This window comes from Phycodurus eques, chromosome 7 (assembly GCF_024500275.1).
Source record: "Phycodurus eques isolate BA_2022a chromosome 7, UOR_Pequ_1.1, whole genome shotgun sequence".
NCBI lineage: Eukaryota > Metazoa > Chordata > Actinopteri > Syngnathiformes > Syngnathidae > Phycodurus > Phycodurus eques.
Window position 1 is genome coordinate 15,666,695 of NC_084531.1, and position 22,929 is coordinate 15,689,623.

Below are 22,929 nucleotides of genomic sequence, written 5' to 3' on the forward strand. Positions count from 1 at the left end.
ACAGTTAGTTTAGTCTGAGCGTCTGTTCCGTGCTCCTTGTGAGTGTTTTTAGTTTGTATTTTTGTGTTTGATTGTTTTCCTTGTCTGAAATTGCATATGCAACTGTGGCATTACATTACATTTTTTTTTCACTTCACTCGAGCAGCACCGTCTCTGAAGTTTGCTTGTAACTTAAATTTTGGCTCGCAACAAAAAGCAAAAAATTGACTAGGTGACGGCTCATAACTCGTAAAAATTGGTTGGTGCACGCGTAAGTCTTGGTAACATTGTATGGCATCTTTTTTCTGGAAATGCCACCATGCACCTCAGCTTTACAGATGCCACCTGTGCTGTGCATGTGGTGTGTTGTGGGAAAGATGTCTGGACAGATTGTGGTATCACTCATCGTCAAATTAGTCATGTAGTAAAGGGGATTACCACCTGAGGGTGAGTAAAAGGGAGACGTCTATTTGAAGTGCAGCATTAATTTTTTGGTTGAAATGGTGCACATATGTTTGGGTTAAAGGATTTTTTTGTTAGATATATAACTACCAAAAAAAAAATGGGGGAAAAGGTCATTACTATTGTAATTTTAATTAATTATGTGTATTTATTTATTTTATATGGTTTTTTTTTGCACATTGCTTTTATTTATATGACTGCTAACTAATCTACAGTATTTATGGTGTAGGCCGACTGTATAGTGGTAATGTATTTACAGATTTCTACTTAAACAATGACTGATTACTATTAACATGACATCAATGGACATGACACTCCGACAGAAAATGCTATTACAAAATAGCAAATGCAATATTTTAGTGAAACATCTTAAAATAAATCTGATATAACTCTACACTTCAGTCACATATTGATTGTTTCATTGGTTGGTGTTCTGTAAAGGGAACATCATAACGAAACGATCAGTGTCCGAATACCACTGTGGAATATATTGTGACCCATTGTAGTAGCCTGCAGCAGATCCAAGGTCAAACACATTAACTCCAGCTCATAACATTACCTTTACTTTGTGCATCACTACTACAAGGAACAGCGTTGCTTTTGGTGTCAGATTTCCTTTATCTGTGCTGCACAATGGCTGAGTTGATGCATACAAGAACAAGACATCAATTTGCACTCGCATTTCTCGACTTTTGAAAGGCGGATGTATTCTCTGTACACGGCACTGCTTTACTACACTCAATAACTCAACACATTTTGCAGGCGTCTTCAAAAAAAATTCATCCCACAAAGACAGTTTTATTTAGCAAAGTGAAATTTGGGAGTCATGACTATCACGAGTAGATCCACAAAAATGTCCCTAGACGCCACCCAAAAAGACACAGGAAGTCTGGAATTTTGGTTCAAAGTGGCCATATTAGCGTAATTTAGACCATTTCCAAATGTCTTAGCCATTGTAAGATGTACGGTGCGGCCCCTTTAAGGAGCAAGGGATGGAAAAGGAGAGAGAGAGAGAGAGAGAGAAAGAAAGAGAGCACAAGTGCGAGGTGGAGAGCTGTTGCTGCTGTGTGTAAGTTGCACATGACGATAATTAAAGTTGGGTCCACAGATAAAGACTGCCCACTCATTCCTGTATGAGAGGGAACATTGGAATTAGCCCTGAAGCGCGTATTCCTGACTTCAGGCCTGGAGCTCAAAAACAGAGTTCACCTGCACCCCAACTGGAGTCTGGAGCCTTGAGCAGGAACTACAAAGGGATTTTGTCCGATCGCTACTAAATTTGAACCACTTATACTAAGCAAATGTGTGGCAAGAAAACAAAAACATTAATTGAAGCAACATATGGGAAGAGTATGGCGGTGAAGTTTGATGACCTGCCATGAAACTCTAATTAAAGTCGGCTCCACAAAGTCTCAAGTGTGGGTGCCTAATCGATTTTATTGATAATTCGATTTTATTAGTCAGGAGGATTATTTTTATGGACTTGCACTTATGAACAAACATGACTGTGAACAGAGAGGAGCTACTTTATATAAGCACAGTCACTGCCGCCAATTTAGTGACTACATCGCTATTTTAGTGACTTTTCCCACACCTCTCGCGGCTATTTTTCGCAAAAGCAAATAGTAACGTTATTTCCCCTTAAGAAACAGACAAACAACATGAGCGGAATCATTTTGACATTGTTTTCTGTATGATAAGAAAGGAGCTGAGTGAAAGGTTGTCACCGAGTCATGAACACTGCGAAAGACATGGTATCCATTTATACGATTTGAAAGTAGTGATTTATCATGTTGAAAGTTTGGACCTGAGGTACGTGCTTCCAAGCCACGAGTATTTTGCTGAAGTCGCCTTGGCTCACCTGTAAAACTCTACGTAAGAAAAAGACCATGAGAGAGCTGGAGATATGGAACAGCCAAACCATGCAGTTTGATGCTTAATTTTATGATGTTTCATTGTTTAACATTTCCTGAAATGTGGTGGCACTGGTTAGCACATCAGCCTAATTCAGAGGTGGGTTCAAATCAGGACTCCGGCCTTCATGTGTGTCCTCGCCGTCCCTACATCGATTTGATCAGAGTAAGAATTCCTTTTAACATTATCTGTAGAGAAAAAAAGGATTTCTTCCATTTTTTTTCTGTAGAATTTGATGTAAGTTAATGCTAGGACAATAATTCGCAAACCTTGTTTGGTATTTGGAGCAAAAAAAAAGACAAAAGAAACAAAAGCAAAACTTGTTTTGAATAATGTCATTGTCATTTGCTTTTTCTAAGGGAAGAGGAAAAAATCAATAACGATCAGAAATTGGATTTTTGGTAGGAAAAAAAAAACAAACAATAACCTGCAATTTTATGTTAAAGCCATATCATCAATTCCTAGTCAGAGTTTGACCAAACGTTTTTGATGAATGTGAAATCCTTAATAGATTCATCAGCGCACGCTACTGCCATAAATGTATATATGCAATAACCCCACACAACCCTCGCATTGGCTTCAAATTTGTGTTTAGAATTGCATGGTGCGCCAGGCAGGATTAAGACACTATCGTCGGCCATAAATGGCATATAACTAGAGAGCATCTGAAAGCCTCTCTCAAAGACGCCTTGTAATGTGCAATTGGGAGATGACTGTGTTGCTTCACCCTTTATGCCTTTGGCAAGCCACTGCCATCTTTCTCTCTCTCTCTCGCTTTCTCTGTTCTGCACCGGGGTTTTTACACAGGTGTCAGCACATCTACGGCATCCCTGACTGCACATGGCGCGTCAGAGCATGCAGTTCGGCAATTAAAAGAGAGCTAAATAATCGAGAGCTACTGTATCCGGAGTGGTCGTGAGGCAGAGGACACGAGGCGGTGGGGTTACTGTGTTGTGAGTTGTTCAACTTGATGCACCCAAACATTATGGACACCTTTTCAGGCACCCATGATTATCTGAGAGCAGCCTTTTACATGTTTAAAGCCACACACCCCCTTTGACATACTGACTGAGTTGTCGCCCCCCTGCACAAAAATAATAGGCACTTTTCTGGACTTACATGGTCACCTTGGCTATGGTTACACTGCAGGTGAATTCAATTGTTTTTCCCAATGTGCCATGTATCTGATTTCTGGGAGACACTCGATTACCAGGTCTCATGTCTCCCAGAACTGGGCCGGTCTAGTGATACCAAATGGATAATTTTTAATCTTTATTATAATTGTTTTTTAAATCAGGTACATTGACAGTTGGGCGGCACGGTGGACGACTGGTTAGAGCGTCAGCCTCACAGTTCTGAGGAGTGGGGTTCAATCCCCGGTCCCGCCTGTGTGGAGTTTGCATGATCTCCCCGTGCCTGCGTGGGTTTTCTCCGAGCACTCCGGTTTCCTCCCGCATCCCAAAAACATGCATGAATTTGAGACTCTAAATTGCCCGTAGGTGTGAATGTATGTGCGAATGTTTCTATGTGCCCTGCGATTGGCTGGCAACCAGTTCAGGGTGTACCCCGCCTCCTGCCCGATGATAGCTGGGATAGGCTCCAGCACGCCCGCGACCCGATTGAGGAGAAGCGGCTCAGAAATGGATGGATGGATGGATGTCACTTGACTATGCAGATTTCAGAAGACTTTTATTTTGAAATCCAATCCAAATCCAATCTGCATGGACCTTGTTTTGATGGCGTTCTGGGATGGTCCAGTGTCCCCCAGAACTTAATCGGACTTGCAATACCTAAAAGATTTTTATTTATTTTTTAAAATCATGTACAATTGTAGTCATATGCAGATTTCAAATAAACTCATTAAATGCTACTTCAAATCCAAATTTAACCTAGACAAGTAGACAGCCTACTTTCTTCCAAAGTGGATTAGTCGCGTGATCACAGTGATATAAGTTAATTTTCATATAATTAATTTAAATCCAGAGCATCGATGTACCCCTCGCCAGACGCTGTATGGACAATAACCCTGCATAGTGTAATGTATTGTGAGTTTGCTTTCATTTTCTGTGGTTGCTTCTCCCATTGTGCCTCTCGCTTACTGTACTGAGGGCGCGGGGACCGCGGAAGATAGACCATAAATAAACGCAGCTACAATCTTGAACAACCTACTCGTTTGGATCTCGTCATTCACATTTCCAAATATTTATTTTACACATAGTTTACAGACAGCTTCGGTCGTATTGTCGGACTTAACACATCCAAAATATTGCCAAAATAGTGACGTGACGTACCTTTACTCTCGTCAGCAATTTCATCTTCCGCTGTTGCACTTCTTCTTCTTCTTCTCCTCACTTTTTTGTTCTTTCGTTTCAGTGCACAGGGTTCTAAGTTCCAAGACGCGATGGTGAAAAAATATAATCGCTACTGTGCATGTTACTCAAAAGGTTATTTCTTTCGAGGTTTCAATTCAAAAGAGCGAGTGAGTTTAGTGACGTAACCAAATTTCCTTAGCTAGGCCGCAATAGGTCAAGAGAGTAGAGACTAAGCGTGGGTCTCAATTCTCTTCCCAGCTTCTTGCTCCTTTCGCCAATAGTATCGTATACAACGACAGCTACCCGGCAAGGAGAAAAATGAGGTGAGCCGCAGAAAATGCCTTCCGGATGGCATAGTTTTCTTCCAGATTTGTCTGTGTCGAACATTTTATCAAACATATTTTCTATTGATATCGATCACGTCTATCACGATACATGTTATTGATTTATCGGCCAGCCCTACGAGGGCTTCAGCAAACAAGCAGCGCCTCGTTTTTATGTGCATGCGCAACAAGGTGTCCTGTTTTGTGCGCATGTATGTCACTTCACGGACTCATTCCGTCCGTCCACATTAGAAGTCACATTTGTTTTTATAAGGTGAACGACTACATGAAAAGATCGGATTAAACAAAAAAAATCGGAATTGGGCATCCCTAGAGAGTTCGTCCACCCCTAGCCTCCACATACAACATAAAAAACACTCATGGGCACCTTCCATACACCTTACAGCAGCATATCTCAAACTTTTTAAACCACGCACCCCCTTCAATATCCCGACAGAGTTGGCACACCACATTTCCATTATAGAAAAACAATTAATAAGCACCTTTCAGAGGGTTCATACACTTTTTTTAGCAATAGTTTTCTTTGACTCCTTGGCATTTTGTTCGCAAACATAATATTTCAGAATCCACGTTCAGTTGAGAGCCAGTGAATGCTCCATTTGTTTACTTTATGCTAAGGTTGTGAACTGTCACATTATCTATAGTGTGACGTTGCACTTCCGTGTCAATTTAAATTTTAATTTTACATTAAATAATTTTATTACTGTTTTACACATTCTAAATATTATCCATATAATATTTCCATGACCTTTCCAAAACCTTAGAGAACATTTTGTTTTTCGTTAACTTTTCAAGGACTGTGAAAATTCACTTGCAATTTCCTTCTCTTTTCCGGGGTTTTCATGATGGTACAAACCCTACTTTCCGGAAACATATCATTCATACATAATCATATTTCAAGTTTGAATTCTCGAGTTTGAGTTTTTTTAACACTGTACAGTGGAATTGTAATCTACACAAACACTGGGATACAAGGCTTTTTGTGATGCCATTACCCCTTTTGTGCATTCATACTGTATCCACACACAGACACACACACATTCTCTGATGTGACCTTCAGCCATGCGGCCTGGCATTCAATTACCTCGCTGTCAGTGGCCCATCCAGCCCAGTGGCTGCACGCCCTTGAGAGGCTCTCTGCAGCCATTTCGTCCAGTGAGCCCACTGTATGTGCTGTTAAGAGTGTCCTCATTGCAAGTGTATGTACAATCATTCTTCTTTTTATTTTTGGAAGAAGGGATTTACAGTGAGCATATGTTAACCATGAGTGTTCATCATTCAGCCACTCTATGCTAATCATTAGCTACCGTATATGCTATTTATACCTTAGCATCTGCTTGGTAAAACGAATATATGAATGCAGTATAATCTAATTAGCATATTGCTGCATTGATTTTACACATAAACCTTCCCCAAACTTTCTAAGCCACACATCCCCTTCAACCACAATTATGGCAGAAAAAAAATCAGAACAAAGCCTGTTTAATATGTCATATGACAGCTTTTCCCAAACTTTTGAAGCCACACACCCCCTTCAGTACACAACAGTTTAAACAGTTAAATCAGAAAGACCATTTAACGTATTGCTACTTTGTTATAGCTCTGTCTTGCTAAAATCTTTTAAGCCGTGCATCCCCTTCAATGTCAGTTGGCGCGCTCCGTTCAATGTCACCATGAACCCTCCAATCCCAACCCATCCATCCATTTTCTGAGCCGCTTCTCGTCACTAGGGTCGCGGGCGTCTCCTGCCCAGCTGTCAGGGCAGGAGGCGGGGTACACCCTGAACTGGTTGCCAGCCAATCGTAGTGCACATACAAACAAACAACCATTCACACTCACAGTCACACCTACAGGTAATTTAGAGTCACCAATTAATGCATGTTTTTTGGGATGTGGGAGGAAACCGGAGTGCCCGGAGAAAACCCACGCAGACACGGGGAGAACATGCAAACTCCACACAGGCGGGACCGTGGATTGAACCCGGGTCCTCAGAACTGTGAGGCTGACGCGCTAACCAGTCGGCCCAAAAACCCCAAAAATAAAAAACATAACAAAACAAAACAAAACAACATTTTATTTCGGTGGCACGATGGCTGACTCGTTAGCACATCCCCCTCACATATCTGAGGACCTGGGTTCAGATCCGGCCTCCCCTGTGTGGAGTTTGCATGTTCTCCCCGTCCTTTTGTGGGTTTTCTCCGGGTACGCCAGTTTCCTCCCACATCCCAAAAACATGCTTGATAGGTTCATTGAAGACAAAATTGCCCATAGGTGCAAATGATTGTTTGTTTATATATGCCCTGCGATTGGCTGGCGACCAGTTCAGGGTGGAGCCCGCCTCTCGCCCGAAGTCAGCTGAGATAGTGAGGATAGGCGGTACATAAAATGGATGGATGGATGAACATTTTATTTCACATCATAACAGCTTTTTCACATTTTTTTTTTTTTTTTTACGCTGCCCACCCACTTCAATACCACAACAGAGTTGGTGTACCCCCGTTGGTTGCACCAGAATTCCCTCATCCAGGCAAAAAAAAAAAATCAAAAATCAAAACAAGCTTGTTTGATTTTATCTAAAAAACAACCTTCCACAAACTTTTAAAAGCCTCGCACCACCTTCAACATCCCAACAGAGTTGCCGCACCATTATCCATACCCCCACCCAGACAAAAACAATAAAATAATCAAAGCAACCCTGTTTTATTTTATCTCGTACACAGCCTTCATCAAATTTTTTAAGCCACATACCTTCCTTCACACCTGGCGCACCCATATCCCTGGGAAGAGAATCCCCCCTTCTTTTGTGGAAAAAAAAAGTCCCACAAAACTGATGTAAACGTGTAAATATTTTACCAGACTGTCATTACACGCTTTCGCACCTCCTGGAGGGCGCTCAGGCTTTGGGAATCCATGCTTTTGCTTTTGATGCTCACTGAGCTGAAGTCTCATGAGAATTGCCCGAGTCTCACAGGGATTGCTGAGGTTTTGCATCAAATTCTTTCGAACTTCAAATTTTCCCACTTCAAATGTATGTTCCACTGCGTCCTTTAGTGCTTTACTATTGTCAAAACAAACATGCGTGCTCGGCCTGATTGTAGCCCACAATGTGCCTTTGGAGTGTATTTAGTGAAGTCGTGAGTGGGATGCTTTTTATGTTGCACTTGAAAACAAGTTGAAATCTGTGGTGGAATTAACCCCATTTACCCCCCCCCCCCCCCCCACCATTCTGCCAAAATGATTGCAATATTGCTATGGACAGCTGCCTGCTGATGGGCCTTGAACAGATGTCTCTTATTGGTTTATACCATTTATCAGCATGGAGTAAATAGTTTTACTATTTTCACGTCATTTTTGCTCATGTTTGTGCTTTGCCCTATTATGAAATAAAACGTATAGCCGTACAAATTAAGTCAAGTTTTCACTCTGTACAGATTATCTACTTCCAACTTTACAGGTGATGTTTTGCTTAATGCTTTAAATGTCATAAAAGTATGACGTTAAATAAGGTGACCACTGGAAAATAATAAAGTAAAACTACTCGCCTTTTAATGAAGCCTAACGGATGAAATGGAAATTCAGGGACAGTAAAAATGCACTTTTAATGGCAAGCTTATTTGGTCATTTCTATGCTTGTCATTATCAATTGTACTTTTAACCATATCTTAATTACGTTAGCATCTGCATAGTAAAAAAAATAAAAAATTGTGAATGCGAGTGATATTTAATTTGGTGTACTCCTCATATTGGACTGACAGAGCAGCAAGACTCTTTCTTATGTGGCATAAAGTTCCATTTCCACTTTATGTTGGGTATTGTACAGTAATTGTATTTATTCAACACCTAAATAAATATAAAACAAAAAGAAAGCTATGAATAAAATTCATTTCTTAGGCGTTACTTTCTTGACACTGAGTGACATCACACAGCCGATCAGTGGTATTGATATAATAACTGATCTCTATTTCAGCAGTCACTGAAAGCCCAGCCAATAACAACAGAGGCAGAATGTACGGGAAACATAAGTGGCAGAGAGCAGAGTAAAACATGCCGACTGAATGGTGGTGGTTTTAAAGTAGCATTATATGACATGTATCCATTGTCGAGAGCATGAATATTCCCACTCATTAAGTGCTCACAAACATAAATAAAGGAAATGAAAATGCTGAATGCTGTGATCAAGCCACTGCCGATTGCGCCCCCTTGAGGATCCCCTAATGAGATTGGACAATTATTAGCTCTGGGAGTCTTCACAGGATCCAAAAATAATGTCCAGCCAGCAACCAGAACCCTCCTTAACGTTCATCAGCAGAGAAAACCATGCATCTTTTTCTCTCCCTTTTCCTGGTGAGTTTGAGCTTGTGCTTGACGTCAAGTGACTCTACTTAGCTCAGGCAAACAATGTCTCCAGTGTGAAGTTGTGCAGGAAATCTGAAGCTGTGGAAAAAGCCTTTGATATCTATTGTCCATTCAGTCTTAGCAACAGAAAAAAAAAAAAAAAAAAATGTTTAATGTCAGCGCTTTGCATTTCAAAACCCACACTGGGCCAAATACATTCTCTCTTCAAAAGAAAAGGCCACCACTCTTGTTTTCTAGGCTTTTATCCTGGAAACATCAGAGCGTATTGTTATATACTTACATATATTAAAAAAGTGGTTGTCTGTGTAATACTCTCTTTCATTTACAACACCTTAACTAGTCACTACAATATTCTGCAGTCAACAGAGGGACTTGTAGGCAGCACAAACAACCTGCTGTTATTTGGATTATGGTAAGAATAGATCAAATCAACTAAAGTTGCACTGATGTGTGGATGTTATTGATTTTATAACATTTACTAAGCTTGGTTAAGCTATGTTTTCGGCTAAGCTAAGCATATGTACAGATTTCTTTGCCCACAAGCTAAATTGCTTGCTAGCTTACAGTATTGTAACGGAAGATACCAAAATCAGGCAAATTTCCTTTGTTTGGATTGAAAAAGCAATAAATCAATAAATGAAATAATAATAATGAATAAAAATAATTCAAGCCTCACTGCTATCTATAACTGTTATAAAGCTAGTCTCGCGCTATCTTTTCTGCAAAGCTAGGCTTTTGGGCAGCATAATTTATTTTAAACTGAGAAATATGAAGATCCATGAGAAATTAAATCTTTTATCTCATAAATTAAAAGTGGATTACAAGGCAGCGTATGCAAGTTTTCAAAATTAGAATGAATTAATGAATTAAACTCATTAATTAAAGATAATTTTAACAGTATTCTTTCAGGTCAGACAGTTTTAATATATGACAAAAAGTTTTATTTTAACTGCAAATTCCAGTTGGGCCCGGTGGCTGACTGGCTAGCACATCTGCCTCACAATTGTGAGGACCCGGGTTCAAATCCCGGCTTCTCCTGTGTGGCGTTTGCATGCTCTCCCCCGTAACTGCGTGGGTTTTCTGGTTTTGTCCCACATTTCAAAAAATATGAATGCTAGGTTAATTGAAAACTCTAAATTGCCCATAGGTGTGAATGTGAGTGTTTATGGTTGTTTGTTTATATGTTCCCTGCGATTGGCTGGCGACCAGTTCAGGCTGTATCCCGCCTCTCTCCCAGTCAGCTGGGATAGGCTCCAGCACAGCTGTGACCCGGGTGAGGATAAGCGATACGGAAAATGAATTAATTGAATGAATGCAAATTGCAGCTAATTTGTTTTCCCTTCATTCTTCAATTTTTAAAATATTTTTTTTGTGACACACAAGCTAACTTGCTAGCTAGCTATGAAAATCTGGATTTGCCTTTTAACCAGCCCTCGTTTGAATTAAAATAACAATATAGCAAAATTAAATCAAATTTAGTGTCACTGGTATATGGATTTTATGGATTTTTTACTAAAATAGGCTAAGATATCTTTTTGGCAGGAGTATTTGTACATTAGCATTGTTTCTAACATAGGTTTTTGAAAGAAAATGTTTTAATTATTCAGTGGATGTTTACAGAATTTTTCCAAGAATTTTAAAACAACCTTTCCTTTATCTCTCAATTAGAATTTAATTTAATTAATATTACATCAAAAAGATGGGTGGAACGGTGGGCGACTGGTTAGAGCGCCTGCCTCACAGTTCTGAGGACCGGGGTTCAATCCCCGGCCCCGCCTGTGTGGAGTTTGCATGTTCTCCCGTGCCTGCGTGGGTTTTCTCCGTGCACTCCGGATTCCTCCCACATCCCAAAAACATGCATGGTAGGTTAATTGACAACTCTAAATTGCCCGTAGGTGTGAATGTGAGTGCGAATGGATGTTTGTTTCCATGGATTTTATAACATCTACATAGCTAGGCTAGCTGTCTCTGCAGGGTAAACCAACTGAAAATCGTAGTTTACACACAGGATCAATTTTCTGATTGCCCCTAATATTAAAGTCCTCCCTTCATCATACAATTTTAAATCCTTCATTCTGTAGCACAAAAAGATTATTGCGTACTACTAGCTATTTTGGTTTATAGCATGTTGCTATCTAACAGTATTCTGTTCATAGCTCCCAAACTCCCTGTCCAAGCCCCTAATCCAATCTTTACATGGATTAAAATAGCAATATACAGTACTGCATCAACAAGGAGTCAACCTTTAATAGATATCATGGATTAGGTCATCTTTAAAACCTTTAAAAATCCAAAACTTTTCATCTCCTTGTGGCTGAGATGTGTCCGTACAATACAATTGGGGATTTGGGGATTTAACAAAGAAATGAAGTATTGTTGACCCACTGGATGGCGATATGGGTATAGAAATACACTGTAGCTTTACTTGGTTCCCTCTTTTGATCAAGAGGCACAATAGTAAACCAGATTCCAACAGATGAGTCTGAAAAATATATAATTTGATTTAATCTGCTTCTGTTTCAGCGCAGAATCTGCACCGGCTGAAACGACCAAAGTGGATTAACTCTATGACAGGATAATGCCGATTAAAATGATAAACACACTCACTAAGCGATCCATATGGCCTTTCAGAGATGGAGTCCAAGCATTTTTTGTTGAGAGGAGAAGCATGTGGATAAATTATCTGACTTTTGTTTCCAGTTTGTCAAAAACAATTTGACAGGTCATGGTAGTATAATTTCATTACATCCCTCAAGCACTAAGGACTTTTTTTGCAAACTATTTTACAATAGCTTTCCGCTATTCCCTTTTCACATACAGTAGCTCTGTTACACATCTGGTTAGAGTTAGGGTTTCAAACAAGGGGCAGCGTTTCAAAGTTGGGTTTGAAACCAAGGTTAGGCTTTCAAATTAGGTCTTCAAGCCTGGGTTATGGTTGCAAACTAGGGTTCGGGATTCAAATTAGAAAATTAGTGTTTGAAGACAGGGTTTGCTTTTTTATAAGGGTTTCAAACAGGATTTAGCATTTCAAAGTTTGGAGCCAAAGTTAGGGTTTCAAATTTAGGTTAGGGTTTCAAATAAGGGTTAGAGTTTTAAAGTAGCATTTGCAACCAAGGTTAGACTTTCAATTTAGGGTTTCAAAATACGGATATGGTTTGAAATTGCACTTCAAGTGTTTAAAATTTGGTTTGTAAACTAGGGTTAGGGGTTTGAAATTAGGGTTTCAAGCCCGAGTTATAGTTTCAACAGTAACAATTTATTATCGATAATAAAATAAGAACAGAATGTACAGCACAAAGTGAGCTCTAGGTAATGGAAGAGACTCACTTTCCAGGCACTTGCAGTAATCTCCCTGTTGCACATCAGAAGTTAATTATGAAGTGGCTTGCTTACATTTAGACTTTATTACACAGTACCGTGAAAAAGTATTGGCTCCCCTCTCAAATTTTTTATATTTTTGCATAGTTTCCCCACTTGAATGTTTAAGATCATGTTTTTAAAAGGTGATTTCATTTATTAAGGGAAAAAAAAGCATTTCAGTTACCTGGCACTGTATGAAAAAGTAATGGCCCCCTAAACCTAATAACTAGTTGGGTCATCCTCAGCAGCAACAACTGAAATCAAGCGTTTTCTGTAACTGGCAATGAGTCTTTCACATCTCTGTCGTGACATTTTGGCTCATTCTTCCTTGCAGAATTGTTTGAATTCACCAAAAATGGGGGGTTTTCGAGCATGATCGGCCTTTTAAAGGTCATGCCACTGCATTTCAATCGGATTCAAGTCTGGACCTAGACTAGGCCACTTTAAAACCTTGTTTTTTTTCTTCAAGCCATTCAGAAGTTGACTTGCTAGTGTGTTTTGGATCGTTATCCTGATGTAGAACCCAAGTGCGCTTCAGCTTGAGGTCACAAACTAATGGCTGAACATTCTCCTTCAGGATTTTCTGTTAAAGAGCACAATTCATGGTTCCATTAATCACAGCAAGTTGTCCAGGTCCTGAAGAAGCAAAACAGCCCTAGACCATCACACTACCACTGTTTCTCTGGTTTTCAGTTGTGGGACTTTGTTTAGTTTGCTTTTTCCATGTTCCTTGTTTACCTTTTTTCGGAAATTAAATATAATTTCTTGAGACTCCTGCCTTGCCTCCCTGCTTCCCTGCACTTGGGTCCTCCACATTTCTACCTTGCCTTCAAAAACCAATCGTGACAGAATGAACCGACCAAAACAGCACCCAGCGGGAAGAACACTGTGTCACCCTGCAAGCCACCAGTCTGCCTCCCAGCGCCCTCAGCCTGCCAACCATACCTACCGTCCTTTAGTAAGCCCTATTGTTCAATCTTCTCTGTCCTTTTCACTTGTGCCCCCCACTTTTTTCCAAGTTATTCACCATGCCCTACCATTTTACCTCCATGTTTTTTTTTAGATTCTGATTTTCCAGATTGTGAAGATGGCCCCAATTTAGTTAACCTGTCTGATTCTGACTGACATGGATTTTGATTTTTTTTTCTTTCTATCTCTCTCTCCTGGTTCCTTCCCTAGTTTTTCCCATCCTAGTCAGTTTTTGTCACGTTTTCCCTTTTCCAGCCCATGTGAGTGCTAGTCTTTTCCCTCTGACCTTTCCTTGGGCACCTGTTTGGCCAAGGACCACCGCGTGGCCAACAGAAGCCTACGCCACCGCCCAAGTAAAGGTCGTCGTCCTCTTTTTTTCTTTCCCCTGTTCCCAAGTCACTTAATTTTTCACCAGTTCCCACACCTTGTTCCACGCCTCCAATTAAGTCACGTCCATCCAAACCTGGCCCCAAGCCACCTCGTTCCGTATCCACCTGTTTTTCCTAGTTTACCTTCCAGAGTCCCTGTGCACTCTGCCCCTCTCGTTTCCTCTGCTCCCAAACCTCAATGGCGGCAGGCTGAGGAAGCGACTGCAGACCCCGTTCCGGCAGCTGCAGCAGGCTCCCGTTCCGGCTCCTCGTCCAGCGGCCGCCACCCGACCCCGCTCCGCCGGCGCTCGTCCAGCGACCACCACACGACCCTGCTGCCTGGCCCCTGCATTGCTGTTGGGTTCGGCACCATGGCCCTCCGCCTAAGTGTTCTACTCTACTGTAACGGACAAGTGTCGCTATACTTTTGTCCACTTAAACTTCTACGTTGAAATAAATAGATTGTTGGATTGTATTAATCCCAATAATTTTCTCATCCTGCTAATGAATGCTTCCGCTTTCATTTTGTTCGTCTGGAATGAAATGTCAGCATGTCCGTTGATGCAGCACCTTAATGAAAGTGTGGTCTGGGGGGTGGCAAACTGGGGAAAATCCATTCCCATAGTGAGCGTTCTGCCGAGGCAGGTAGACCGCCGGTCAGGCTTTGTGGCAGCCAGCTAAGATCAATGGAAGCGCTTGGCAGCTTCTGTTCACGTACAGTATGCAACACCCCTAAACACTGTCACTTTATTGTCTGTGTGCGATAAAGAGTGTGGTTTTAATGCATTTGAGTCATTTTGTTGATTGAAGTGCCTAATTACGTCCTTAGGTGCCCACGGAGTGAGAGAGGAGCCTCGGTTTGTGACGGCGCGTGCCGGAGAGAGCGTGATCCTGGGGTGCGACGTGTCCCCTCCCCTGGATGGCCAGCAGCCCCCCTACGTAGTGGAGTGGTTCAAGTTTGGAGTGCCTATTCCCTTCTTCATCAACTTCCGCTTCTACCCTCCCCATGTCGACCCAGAATACACAGGTGACCACATACATTACAAGCAACCATCATGATCATGAAATGCTAAGTGGATAAATGCCAGTTGTTTGGGTTTCAAACCAAGATTAGCTTTTCAAATTAGGGTTTTTAGACAAGGTTTAGGCTTCTCATTAGGGATTTAAGTCAGGGTTATGGTTTCAAGCCAGAGGAACACAATTATGGAACTCACTGCCAAAGTCATTGTTAGACATTGTGAGAATTATACCACCTTCAAACAGACTCTTCAAAAGTGGTTGAAAACAAACTAGACCTGCTCATGGGTAGACTTTTTCTTTTCTGTTTTAACTATGAATTTTAAACTTTTATGTGAACTGTGACCTATTTTTAAGTAATATTGCTACATTCTGTCCATTTGTCATAGTGTATTGTCTTTTTTACTGTATGTGTTTTATGATAACCACTTTAGGACAACGGATGAAATTTAGCTACTGTGCTAACGCCGGCATACTTACATGATTGCTTTTTTGCTCGTTGATTAATGTGCATTGTCCTAATCAAATAAACAAATGATAAAAACTAACCCGAACAAGTGTTAGGGTTTGAAACCATCCATCCATTTTCCATACCGCTGAACCTCACTAGGGTCGCGGGTGTGCTGGAGCCTATCCCAGCTATTTTCGGGCGAAGGGCGGGGTACACCCTGAACTTGTCGCCAGCCAATCGGTTTGAAACCAAAATTATGGTTTTAAATGAGGGTTTTGACCCTCTGTTGGGTTTCAAACAAGGGTTAGGAACTCAAAGTAGACTTCGAAGACAATTTGGGTTTCAAATTGGGATTTTAGGACAGGTTTGGTTGGGGTATTAAATTAGGTTTTCCAAGTAGGGTTTGAAATTCGTGTCAAGTCTGGTTTAGGGTTACAATTTGGGTTTAGAATGAGGGCTTTAAGTATATGCACGCACACACACACATAATAACCCCTCATATAAGAAATAACTGACACACATCAACGACCGCATTGCCATGTGATTGATCTGTGACTCACACGGTTGATTGAAAGTGAAAGCTCCGCCGATCAGAGATGCATTACACTCCACATGAATCGCATCGTAACCTTAAAAAAATAAAATCCTCCTGCGCTGATTTAGTCAATATGTCTGCACGCTGCCTTCAACGCAACAGGAAATTGCTTCCTCTGATGGTGTGTGTGTGTGTGTGTGTGTGTTTGTGAGTGTGAGAGACAAGATGGCGAACTGTCAGAATGGGGTCACATTTATCCCCTCCTGTTGGCTCCTTTATACTGCGTAGCAAACTCCACCCTGTTAATGTGGTGTCAATGGATGCAAAGCATGGCTGAATTTTAAAGTGCTGAAAGTGAAAATGCCTCCAGACTTTGACTATTGTCTTGATTTATTTTATTTTATTTTTTATTATTATTATTATTTTTTTAAAAAGGGTGTCCCTCCTGTGTAGCTCTATAGTGGCAACGAGTGCTCCTACAGGAGCATGTCACTGTGGACTTGAACCTCTTGACCAACAGCAGGTGTTGCGCTGTGAGACAAACTGCCCCCTTTCAAAGCACATCAGTGTCCACTTTGCTGTGGCCTCCGGATGACTGTGGAGCAGTAGCCGCATGAACACTACAGTCAGATTAAAGCACTTTAAGGTTTCAAGCCGGGGTTAGAGTTTCAAACAATGATTAGGGTTTCAAACTAGGGTTTTAGGCCAAGGTTAGGGTTTGGAAATTAGGGTTTCAATTTGGGCTGCAGCTGTCAAATATTTTAGTATTGGAGCATCCTACAAATTATTTTATCGAATGACACTTTTAAGTTTTGATCACTTTCAGGTACAGTTTGAAGCCAAGGTAAGGGTTAGGAATTAGGGTTTCAATTAAAAACAATATTTTGGGTTTTCAATTGGGCTTTTAAACCAGCGTTAGGGGTTAAAATTTGGGGTTGAAGCCAAGGCTAGGGTTTCAAATGAAACTTGTAATATTTTTTAAATTTATTTATTTAACGAGGTAAGGCCAGTGAGAAGAAGACTAGGTAAATATTTTTTTTTTAAAAAAAGACTTTAAATTAGGGTTAGGTTGTTGTTAGGTTTTCTAATCAGGATTTCAAACTGGGTTTTAAACAAGGGGCTATGGTTTCAAATTAAGGTTTAAAGCCAAACGATGGTTCCAAATTAAGGTTTTAAAACGCGATTAGGGTTTCAAATTAGATTTTTAAGACAGGGTGTGGGTTTCTGTAGGTTTTCAGGTTAGGGTTAGGTTCAAGGCTGTGTTTACCTTTCAAAATTTGATTAAAGTTTAAAATTAATGTTTCAAAAGATTAGTGCTTCAAATTAGATTTCTATTTGATTTATAAGACAGGGTTTTCCAATTCATGTTTCAAGCCCGGTTTAAGGTTTCAAATCAAACGCCTCTCTCATATAGATGACTCCCTTTTTCTGTCAGGAATACTGTAGAACAATGCACGGTAAGTGTAATTATCTCAGCTCATGGACGGACGTTAAATAAATAACTGCTGAACCCATTTGAAATATGTTGTTAACCAAACCAGCAACACCCACTGAGGCACTTAAAAGTTAATTCCATATTTTGGAATCCTACCATTCCACAATTTTGCATGTGTTCATTTTGCAATGAGCTGTATAATTGCTCAACATAATTGAATCTGCTGAAAACCCAACTTTTGAAGTAAATGCTCCCTAATGAAAAGATCTCTTCCTGCTAAACGTTACACTTTGTGCACCCCCTCACAGACTATATTATTTTCCCCTAGTTTATTACCGTGCGTGTTTGTCTCGAGGCTGTATGGAAATTACAGCATTTAAAAACATCTATTTTTATGCAGACTCAAAGCAAAGACCCCATCAATAATTCAGCCGTGCAGCTTGTAAGATTTTCTTTCTGTCTGACTCTCAGGCTCTGGGACAAGCTGCCGACGTAAGATCATCATACTGTACATCTTTCAACAAAACCTCCCCTGGTTTGTGCGGCGTAAGCCACGGCCTGTAGATTTGAAGTAATATTTTGAAGCAGGACCAAAGATTATTAGGGTAAATATTTATGTGGACTTGTTTGTTGACCGACTCCAACCAAACAAAGTAGAATAGCAATTAATAGAGCTTAGACCAAGGGCAAAAATGTCATGAGATGAATGGTTCCTCCCCAGCCCGGTGCGGCCCCGATGCAAGTGGATTGGAACTGCAAAAAGTGGGTCTACTCACCAAACTGACTGGGTGAAACGAAAGACTACACCCTGGATTGGTCAATCACAGTCTGTACCAGCCGACTGTGGGCAAAAGACTACACCCTGGATTGGTCGCTAGTCAATTATTATGTGTCCCAGATAATTGTGGGTAAAAGGCAAACTCACTGGATTGGTTGCCAGTCAGTTACAGCTTGCCCCAGCTGACTTTGGGCGGCCGGCAAACTTTACCCTGGATTGGTTACCAGTTAGTGGCAGTCTGTCCTAGCTGACTATGGGCAAAAGCCAAACTTCAGCCGGGATTGGTCATCAGTCAACCCTAGGTCACAGGACAAGTTTGTATCGGAATAACACCTGTGAAGGGACAAAATGACTCTAAAAGGGCTACTTCAAACCAAAATGTCAAAATGTTATCGGCAGTGTTCGGAAGATTAGAAATGTAGTTGGTTACAAATACAAGTTAACCTGTTGAAAATGTAATAGTAGTGTAACTATTTCAATTACTTTCTCAAAGTAATATAATAGTAGTGTAACTGTTTCAATTACTTTCTCAAAGTAATATAACTAATTACATTTGATTACTTTTTGTAATTTTAACGAATTAACAGCACCCTTTGATCTTTCCTCAAAAGTTAAATGAATCTATTGACAATTCTTTTGAAATCAACCACGTTTGTTTTTTACTCAAATAATAAACTGATAAAACGATAAAGTTCAAATAATGCAACAAACAAGTTTATAATGGCAGCACGGTAACGACTGGTTAGAGCGTCAGCCTCACAGTTCTGAGGACCGGGGTTCAAATCCCAGCTCCGCCTGGGTGGAGTTTGCATATTCTCCCCGTGCCTGCGTGGGTTTTCCCCGGGCACTCCGGTTTCCTCCCACATCCCAAAAACATGCATGGTAGGTTAATTGAAAACTCTAAATTGCCCGTAGGTGTGAATGTGAGTGCAAATGGTTGTTTGTTTATGTGTGCCCTGCGATTGGGTGGCAACCAGTTCAGGGTGTACCCCCCCCTCCTGCCCGATGATAGCTGGGATAGGCTCCAGCGCTCCCGCGACCCTTGTGAGGATAAGCGGCTCAGATAATGGATGGATGGATTAAGTAATGTTGTTACGTGTAGGGTGGCATGGTGGGCGACTGGTTAGAGTGTCTGCCTCACAGTTCTGAGGCCCCGCCTGTGTGGAGTTTGCATGTTCTCCCCGTGCCTGCGTGGGTTTTCTCCAGGCACTCTGGTTTCCTCCCACATCCCAAAAACATGCATGGTAGGTTAATGGACGACTCTAAATTGCCCGTAGATGTGAATGTGTGTGCGAATGGTTGTTTGTTTATGTGTGCCCTGCGATTGGCTGGCAACCAGTTCAGGGTGTACCCTGCTTCCTGCCCGAAGATAGCTGGGATAAGCTCCAGCACTCCTGCGACCCTTGTGAGGATAAGCGGCTCAGAAAATGAATGGATGGATGGATGGATGTTACGTGTAGTTTGTTACTCCCCAACACTGCTTATGTGCTCTTGAGACTTTTTTGTGTGGCTCTACTCGTGATAGACATGCCCACCAAGTTTCATGTTCTGAAACAAAACTGGGTTTGGGAGCTGAATTTTCAAATAATGCTGGGAGAGGTGCCACCGAGCCAATTTTTGTATTCACTTGTTAAGAGTTTCTTTTTTCATGGTAACCACAAGCAGTGATTAAAAACTATTCGCAGCACAGCATTGCCCATCTGTCTAGTACGTGTTTCAAATTTGCTAGCAATCGGACAAAATCATTTTATCATTGAGGGACCACTGGGAATCACTAAAATTAACTGAAAAGGGCTGGTTCAAACCAAAATAACAGCTTTTTGTGTCTTTTCAACCATGCATTCTTGAGTTTTTCATGGATCAACTCATCTTAAATTTTATGTTTCCAAGTGAAACTGACTTGGAGCGCTGATTCGTCAAATAAATCTTCGAGAGGTGCTAAAAAGAATTTGTTTTTATGGTACATTTGGATGTGCAGTATGTGAAAGCCTTAAAAAACGCTTATTAATTTGGCCCAAAATTATGATTAAGATGCACTGTGGTTTGCTTGAGCAGCATCGACTCCCTTGATCTCCTGAAGACACCACGTATCCAACCCGACTCAGCACTTCAACGGCGAGCCCAAAAATAGACCTGACTTTTTTTCAAGACAAACCAGCCTTTTTTTTTCTTCTCCTGCAAGACTGCAGTTGCTGCGCTCTTCTCCTCCCCGTGACGTCACTGACTTTCTGCTAACAAAAAAAGATGTCCATTTTCCACCCAAGCTACGACTGCCCATATATGCATTGCATGTACGTACAGTTCTGCAAGAGCATGTCAGCAGCCTCGACTCCTAGGAACAGGAAGCAGTTCGTACATACCGTTTACACATCAAAGTTTGCAAAGGGGCTTTACCTCAGAACACTTGTCAGGCCTGGCAGAAGCCAACGTTTTAGTCTGTCGGTCTGTCAAAGGTGGCCGTGTGAGCAGCGGGCCGGAAGCTGCAAGACAGACAGCCGAGGGGCAGCAGATTTCGGCAGGCTCGCTTTCTTCAACTTCTCCCTTCCCTTGCGATTTGCCCCTGTTTGAATTCCAATTTATCCCGAGCTGTGAAGGAGGAGGAAAAAAAGTGGCAGACTGGACAAGTTGTGTGTGAAACGTATGCCTTCTTTGAGATGGAAGGCTGTTTTTTCCACCCGCATGAATTCTTTTGAATCTGCTAAAATTGTGGCCTCCAGGAATTACTGCTAAGCAGCTGCTCTGTTTTCCAGCCAGTTGGACAATTTCACATATTTGTATGAGCTGGGAAATCAACTTGTTTGCACTTTTTTCTGAGAGTTAAGAGGGTGTCACAAGCCTATGTGGACTCTGATGACTGTGTGCTAGACTAAACCGGAGAGACAAACCTACACTCACTGAAGTCTGACCCAGCTGACTGTGCGCAAAAGGCAGAGAACACACTGAATCGATCACCATTCAAGTACACGTTACATAAAGGCAAACCTACTGTAACTCTCTCCCATCTGACTTGGTGAAAAGAAGACTACACTCAGTATTGGTCGCCACTCAATCTTACAGCATGTAGACACAAGCCTACAGTCACTGGAGTCTGTCCCAGCTGATTGTGGCCATAAGACAGACCACACCCTGGAATGGTCACCACTCAACTGCAGGACACACAGAGAAAAACCTACAGCCACTGGTGTGTTACCCAGCTAGTTAGCAGAGTCTGTCCCAGCTGATTGTAGGAGACAGGCAGAATACACCCTGGATTGGTCATCAGTCAGTCCTACGGCACATAGATGTCTGTGAAGATTGTCCTTCATCGAGTTCATTTCATTCTCAGGGCATTGAATCGATGCCTAATGGACTATTCTGGTTGTCCTACAAGACATTTCGCCTATCATCCGAGGCAAATTCATCAGTTCATGCAACAAGGTTTAGTTAGGAAAGCACAACAATTTATGCTCCAAGTTGGAGGCCCGCCCAAAACATCGAATGGTATCATTGTTCTGGAATGCAAAACGACAGTCGTTAAGAGGCCTTGCAGAGAGGTCGCTGTCCGTCAACATGAGTCGTTAGGTGGAAACGCCCTCATTAATATTCCATTCAGTTGTAAAAAGGGGTTTTAGAGCTCTGTTATTGTCAGAGAAGGCCTTGTTTTTGTTTATTTGTTGGAGGCAGATTTATTGAGTTTCTTTGGAATGGATGAAAAAACTGCATCGTATGTGGGAGGTGCAGTATGTCAAGGGTGTCAAACTCATTTTGCTGCGGGCCACATCGTAGTTATGGTTTCCCTCGGGGGCCGTCATGACTGGCAACACATACAGTAAATGTTCAATTAATATACACACAGATGAATAACTATATTTGAAATCCGAAGGCAGTAAAATGTTAGTTTAACTATTATTCAGTTTATTTTGAAAATGGGGATTGGTAACAAAAATGTTTGCAATATACTGTATCAATGTTATTAAAAGTGAAGATGATTTGCAAAGTCATTTTAGCAAGAAACATGAAGTCGACGCACTTGATTTGCTTTCGCGGGCCACATAAATTGACGTGGCGTGCCGGATGTGGCCCCTGGGTTTTGAGTTTTCTTTTTTTTTTTTTTTTTTTTTTAAATCAGTTTTTTTGAAAGGGGACAATGCAATTTCATAAAACACATGAAATACACATGGTTAAAAAAGCCAGAATTCGCCAGAAGGCTAGTTTTCATCTGTAGTCCCCTGGCCATGATGTAAAAAAGCAGTAAAATACATCTACAAGACAATATAATACAGGATACATAATCAAAGACTTACTATACTATTAAGAGAGAATAAAACCACAAATCATTTGATCATAACAAAAAAAAAAAAAACATCATAACATACTTGTCTTTTAGTGTTGGCAGCTATAGGTGTTAACTAACCACATTTTCAGTTTTTTTGTGAAGGCCTTGTATGTTGTAAGCAGTTTAACCGCCTCAGGTACTGAGTTCCACTCACCAGCGCTCCTCACTGACCAGACTGACTTACTGAAAGTGCTCCTGCGCAGAGGAATGAGACAGTCACCTCTGACCGAGCCTCGAGTGACACGCTCAGAGCTGTTTCTTTGGCTGATGAGCTCAGCCAGAGGAGCTGGGGCCAAATCATGCAGTACTTTATAAATCAAATTTAAATCTGCAA

The 22,929-nt window shown here is 41.2% G+C and overlaps 1 protein-coding gene across 3 annotated transcripts in view; it reads left to right on the forward strand.

Annotated features, from left to right (window-relative positions):
- igsf9ba (immunoglobulin superfamily, member 9Ba) overlaps nt 1–22,929 on the forward strand; it is an 84,263-nt gene that overhangs the window by 5,803 nt on the left and 55,531 nt on the right. For all 3 annotated transcript variants that reach the window (XM_061681786.1, XM_061681787.1, XM_061681788.1), the window contains exon 2: nt 14,894–15,091. In XM_061681786.1, the coding sequence (XP_061537770.1) occupies nt 14,894–15,091 (198 nt within the window). The remainder of the gene's footprint in view (nt 1–14,893; nt 15,092–22,929) is intronic.